This window comes from Bidens hawaiensis, unplaced genomic scaffold, assembly GCF_021521415.1.
Source record: "Bidens hawaiensis isolate Kalapana, Puna unplaced genomic scaffold, B.hawaiensis_p1.1 tig00017381_1, whole genome shotgun sequence".
NCBI lineage: Eukaryota > Viridiplantae > Streptophyta > Magnoliopsida > Asterales > Asteraceae > Bidens > Bidens hawaiensis.
The window spans coordinates 25007-31871 of NW_027492633.1; the positions used below are offsets into that span (position 1 = coordinate 25007).

General features: G+C 31.8%; 1 protein-coding gene across 1 annotated transcript; it reads right to left on the bottom strand.

The window, feature by feature from the left end:
- Positions 1 to 4219: 4219 nt before the first annotated feature.
- LOC143553804 (small ribosomal subunit protein uS13z/uS13y/uS13x-like) lies at positions 4220 to 6509 on the bottom strand. Its single transcript, XM_077043707.1, has 3 exons — positions 6323 to 6509; positions 5086 to 5274; positions 4220 to 4399 (listed from the first exon to the last, which is right to left on the bottom strand). Exons 1-3 carry the CDS (start codon positions 6406 to 6408, stop codon positions 4294 to 4296), a joined length of 381 nt encoding a protein of 126 aa, XP_076899822.1. The 5' UTR covers positions 6409 to 6509; the 3' UTR covers positions 4220 to 4293.
- Between the last annotated feature and the right edge of the window lie 356 nt (positions 6510 to 6865).

A 6865-nucleotide genomic window follows, 5' to 3' on the forward strand; every position in this document is an offset into this window, starting at 1 on the left:
ATAAACCACAACATCACAAAATAAACTTCTATGAAGATATTTATCTTCTCCCTGTTCTTATATGTAACTGTTCATATTAGTAACAATGAACATGAAAATAACTCAAGAGACTTCACACAAGTCATAAAGTTATTGTAACGAATGAAATGACGTATTAAAGTGTGACGGTACACGAATTAAAATAAGTGACAGTGAAGTAAAGAACAAAAGGTACTCTAGTGAATAAAACTAATAGAGTATTTAATTGCCATGTTTTATAGAGGACCGTCTAATCGAAGAAATTCGGCGTCTAACTAACGTATCAAATAGCTGAAATAGATATTAAGGCATCTAGTATGAGACTAGGAGTGAGATTGTTTGGACCATCCAAGAGAGACGTTTATAACACTTCTTTCTTGTTATCTTAACTTTTTATTTTTATAATAAAAGTTTTTAACCAGTAGAAACTATGTATTTACGACCTGTTTCTTTGTAAGGCCTGATAAAATGTAACAAATTATAATCGATACTAAATTATTTTTTCAGTTCGTGTCATAACTTATGTTAAATGGGACAAAGTTTTAATTAGACAAAAATTAATAAGGTAGGATTAGTAGTGGGTTGCATCATGGCGAAAGGGGTACACAAAGTGATCCATGGGGTCATGGTATGATATAACAAAGAATTGTATTATATTGATGGCCTCAGCATCCTTTTTGTAATGTAGTAAAAAAGGATCTTAACGGTGGAAGTACTTATTCTTGGGAGGATTCTTGGTGTGTTTGCAGTCATCAAATGATGGGTCAGTTTACTTGTCTCTTTGCTTAGCTATCAAATAACTATCTTACCCTTTGTGAGAGATGTAGGTTTTGTAGTATGTAGTTAACTCAATAAACCTGGCTTGTGTAAATTACTTTGGGTATTAAAATATTCATACCGTTGAAATTTTAATCGAATAATTCAGAATGAAACACAAGAATTAGTACGTTTTTTCTTTTGTTATAGCAATACCCAAAACAGACCAAAGAGTTTCGTTTTATAGGTTTAAAATCATCACAATGGTAAGTTGAAACAACGCAATGCTTCGTAAAAGAGTGTGACACTTGGCAGTTGATTTGGTTATCATTATAAGAAACTTTGTTAGCATAAACTTTGTTAAGAGTGACTTAGTTACTTCTAATCATTGGCTTCTATTAGCAGTAACTTAGTTATCGTTGATCATCTGGTTGATGTTGATTTCCCTGTTACCTACGATCGCCCAAGACAGATCGCAAGAGTTTTTGCAACATAATTAAAGTAGGATTTTATTATCTATTATGAGAGTTATTTGTTATTAAATTGCATCAAAGTTAAAAGATATTAAACAAGCACATGGTTAAAATTTACTGAATTGTGTTTCATGACATAGTAATAATGCATATGATCATTGACTGAATAGTGGTTCATGACATCATTATTTATTATTGTTATGTTTATTATAAGTTTTGTTTATGGTGTGGGTAAATTTCACACGGTTTTGTTTTGTTCGGTCAATAGAAGTATTGTACCATAAAAAATGTCTCACTTCAAATATCACCAACGCGTTTTGGCAAAAACAGTTTCCAAATGAGAGCAGAACTCCACATTTTAGCTAGCTTGATTGGGAGCGATCCATAATTGATGACTTCGTAAGAAGTTTCTGCTCAGACAACTTAAAATAAATCCGTAAACTCCTTATAACAAAGAGGATAATATTGGTTAATACATTTCTGGTACCGCTTGCACATGGAGGTATGGGTTCCTTTAGGTTTCTTGGTACTCTTACCTTCGTAAAAAGTTTCAACTACTTTTAGTCCCAAAAACAAGATTCCCGATTGTACTGAATTGTTTGCTACCACAATAGAAATTGGACTCATATATGGCCTGAAATTGTGAAACATGGACTTTAATAATTTACTTTTTTCTTTCTGTGCATGTGGCCAGGTCTTGTTAATACTTGTAGCAACAAACTAGGGTACTTGGATGCTGGTTTTGGTAATAACGATTGAACACATTTGAAAAGATTGTCTAAGTTGCATTAAGCATGATCAAATTGCAAATGTAGCACCGCGATTATCCGAACCATATGCTCGATATTTAACTTTTATTTTCATGTAACCTTGTATTACTATGTTTCAATCTAGTAGTTCATTATGTAAAAACCAAACTTTTCTTTTGGATGTGTATTTTATGATATAATATATAGTTTGCATGATGATGAATATGAACTTATCGTTTAGAATTATATCATTATCAAATTTACATATCTTCAAACATCTTATGGTAATGTGGATATATATGTAATTTATCATATTTTAATTTGTTTAATTGTTATAAAGATAAAGTTGTATATAAATAAGAATGATAAAGAAAAAAAATGCTTGAAATCCCACTAGGTAATTAAACAAACTAACAAATATACATACATATTATTTATGGATATGCCTGATACCGTATTGAGCCTAGCATGAATATTGTTTTACAATCAAGAGTGAGACTAAGATCGTGAATACTCTTATGCTCATCTCATTGTTATCCCTATTAGCACTGAACCTAGGCGACACGTTGACGCCTCAGCCTTTGCGTCTTGAGTAGGCCAACTACCTCACGTTTAGGGTTTAGGGTTAGAGCTTCCTTCAATCACCATTATTGCACCAATCATTTACAATTCTTAAAAAAAATACGTATTTGGTGAGTTGGACCAAAATGACGTATCTAATGTGTTACAAAATAGCGTGTTTTGATTTGTTACCCGATCCAACCAGTTTACCTTCACTAGGTTCATGTGAGTCTTTACTTTATGATTAGGTTGGTTGATATGAAATTATTGTTTTTCTAGCATGGTGGTCCTAAGTTGTGTAGTTGGTTTGGGTTTGTGTCCGTGAGCCATGGTGCTTTTGTTGCGTCTAGTTCTCATCATTGATAAGGTGAAGAACATGGAGAAATAATTGTGTTTCAATATCTCAATTGGATTTTCTACAACATTTTATATATTTAATTTGGAGAAATATTTAATATAAGGGTAGTTGTCATATGGTTCAACTTTGATAAAAATGATTATTATTTCACTTCAAATGTCACGCTAAGTTTTGAAAACGTACACCCAAAGTGATGACAAAGTTGATGTAGACGTTTTAAAGTTGAAATAGATGTAGTCTGACGTTTGGTAACTTCTCACAAGTGCTTAGTTCATGATTGTCATTACTTGTTTAAATTGTTTATTGGTCTGATTTCGTGATCGAATTTTAAATATCAATAGGGATCAAATCAGTGAGCTTGTCTAGACTGTGTATTAGTCTAGTTTTAAATCGAGTTTTTTTCCCACTAGTTGATATTGAAGTTCCAACTTCGATTAACCACATATAAATGTTTTTGGTTTATATCTACTACACCAAATTTGTTTGGTACAACACTTAATACATATTCAACACCTTATGCATTAATTATAGTCCATACTTGTTTCTAAAATCATGTCTTATATCCGTTTCCATCCTATCTAATACCCAATACTCATTTCCCGATGAGACATTCGAATGCCTGGTATACACCAATTTAAAATCTTATGTGGTTAAAATTTGCCTTGTTACCTTAAAACCCGAGCGTAAATTATCCGTTTAATGGTTTCAAGTTTTTGAACATAACTTGTATGTATTACATTAACACGGTTCTATCAGTTTAGCATAAAGTGTTTTGGGTAACGATTATCACCAAAAATCACGTCTCGCTACTTCAATTTTAAACCCCACATAAAAGTCACAACATATATAAGTCACAAGTCACAACTCACAACATATGTATCAACACAAATCCTGTAAAATTCAAAAATGGTTGTATGATTAAGGAAAAAAGTCGGTTCTGTTTTTACTATACAAAAAAAAACATAATTATTTTATAAACGGTAAACTTTTTTAAAAAAAAATAAAGAGAAAATTACGATTTGACTCCTTGGAAAATATCGCCGGGCTACCGATAAACCACTGAAAACTAAATTTCAACGGGCTCAGTGTGATCCATTTCGTAATTTTCTCAAAAATTAATTCAACGCAAATACATGAAAGTTGTATCTAGAAGAATAATTAACTTGTGGTCCATAGAACAAAACTTTCAACACACATAACTAAATTCACGTTACTTTAAACCAAAACCATCAGTCTGCTGAGTTTTAAAGCACAAAACATATAATATCATAATCCAAAAATATGCAATTTCTCAATAAAACAATCCTACATCAACACCAAAAACAAGTACAAACATAACAAAACAGATACCCCACTTTCAAAAAAGAACCAAAACAGCTTATCGCTTCTTGGACACACCAACGGTCTTACCCCTACGACCAGTAGTCTTGGTGTGCTGTCCTCGTACTCGAAGACCCCAGTAATGACGAAGACCACGGTGGTTCCTGTTATCAAAACAAAAAAAATAATTTTTGAATAACTTTTAAACAGTGATCCATTTATCTTGAAACTAACCAAGCTTAAGCCCGAACAAATGCTAGTATCAGAGCCAGCTTAAAGAACAAGCACAAGTTCGAGCTCAGGTCTAAAGAGCATATTATATCTAAACATATATGCATAATTATTTCTATATAAATATCTAAAAAATATTTAAAAATAACTGATTGTGAGTTAATATAAAATTATAAATACAAATAGATCTATATAAATAAGGGTCTTCATCCAACTATTCGAGTCATTTAGGTAATTATTTCAGGTTATTCAAATTTGAAAAATTTTAAAGTGAATTCAAATTCAAATAAAATTACAAAAACAAAATTGAATAAACTATACTGAAGAAAAACCAAAAAAAAAAAAAAATTTTGATGATATTTTGACAAGGCTTCTAAGCCTATTTTGTACATAAATATAACAATTTGTATATTCAATAACAAATTAAAAATATAAAATACAAATTTATCATGCAAAAGACAGTCAGTTAACTATTAGTGTTCGATCAAGCTTCAAAAAGCCAAGCTCATTCACAAACTCTCGATTCTAAAAAAATAGATTAAAACTATCACTTCTAACAAATAGAAGTAGTTTCTAGATGTTTTGAAACATTTTATAAAAAACTGAAAGTAATAAAAACCTGATCTTCTTCAATCTCTCAAGATCGTCCCTGAGTTTCATGTCAAGAGCATTAGATGTGACTTGAGAGTATTTGCCATCCTTGTAATCCTTCTTTCTGTTAAGAAACCAGTCTGGGATTTTAAACTGTCGGGGATTTGCAACAATTGTCATGAGGTTATCAATCTCTGCGCTTGAAAGTTCCCCCGCCCTGTAAATTCAAGTTTATAAAAGATCCATTAAGAATAAATATTTAGCCCTGAAAGATACAAAGATGGCTTTTAGGGGGTGTTTAGGTGAGCTTTTAAATTTTGCTTACTTGCTTATTCGATTTTTGAAAAGCTAAGGGTGTTTGGCAAAGCCCCTCCAAAAAATCTTAAAAATGGAACTTTTCAAAAATCAAATAAGCACGTTTGAAAAGCTCACCCAAACATCCCGTTATACAGTTAAGAACAACTATAAAAACACAAAAATTCTAAGGTTTTCTAGTTCCTTAAAAATTAGTTTACATTAATCAAGATTCTGCTCAGATGATGTGAAATTGATTAAAATTCAAATGTGTTTGCTTAATACATAACCTAAAAGCGGTATGGCAAAGATTGAAGCTTTGAACAAAAAAGTTATTAACATACAACTTCTGATTTCAGAAAATGTATTTTCAGATATTTTCTAAACTTAACTTTGATTCATTTCATACAATAATAAAAAAAAACAAAGAGCAAATATTTAGTTCTAACAAATAACATATATAGCTTTTAAACAATTAAACAAAACTTATGTCAACACAAAACTTCATACGTTCTCTAATTCAATGACAAGTTAGCCAATTCATCAAAACTCTGCTCGCCAGATGATACTATATAAATTAAACTTCTAAGGGGGTGTTTGGGATTTGCTTATTTTCACCAACTTATAACTTATAAATTTTTTGAAAAGTAATAAGGTGTTTGGGATTGGTTATATTGTGAGAGGAAAAGTTTCATAAGTTACAATATTGTAACTTATTAACTTAATGAAAAGTTATAAGGAGGTAAAATAAGGAATCCCAAACACCCCCTAATACAATTTCTTAACATATAACAAGCAAAAATTTAAATGTTTTTCTAGTTCCTTGACAAGTTGTCCATATCAATCAATATACTTCTGATAGCCCAATGACATTAATATTTCGACTAAATTTCTAACATAATTGCTTAACATATAATAAGTCAATAACATAAAAGTTGTAAGCTTTGAGATGAAAGTGAAAAGAAAAGTACCTCTTGTTCATATCAACGTCGGCCTTTTTGCATACGATGTTGGCGAAACGACGACCGATACCTTTGATGGAGGTCATGGCAAACATGATCTTCTGCTTTCCATCAACATTCGTGTTCTGGACACGAAGAATATGCTGAAAGTCTTCATTTGCTACCAAACTCTACAAAACAAAACACCTTCAGATTATAACTGTTTACAAATGCTACGAAATGGTCAAAATCGGAAGGATTTGGAGATAGATTCACCATGGCTACTGCTGCGATTTGATTGAGTTTGTTCTTTAAGCGGCTGCTGCTGCAAAATGCCCAAAATATATCACACCTCCGTGAAACCCTAGATGAAGCAGGATAATTGCGGGTTTAGTTATATGGTGGTATCTTTATTCATAGATGGGCTGGTCCAGTTTTTAGGCCCGCAAAACTATTGGGGGCCTGCCTGCAGTGCACTTTCTATGTTGATTCGGTGTGTATGATTAGAGGTGCATAAATCGGGTTTTTTCTAATACTCGGGTTCGGGTATGGAATCGGTTTCGGGTATGATCG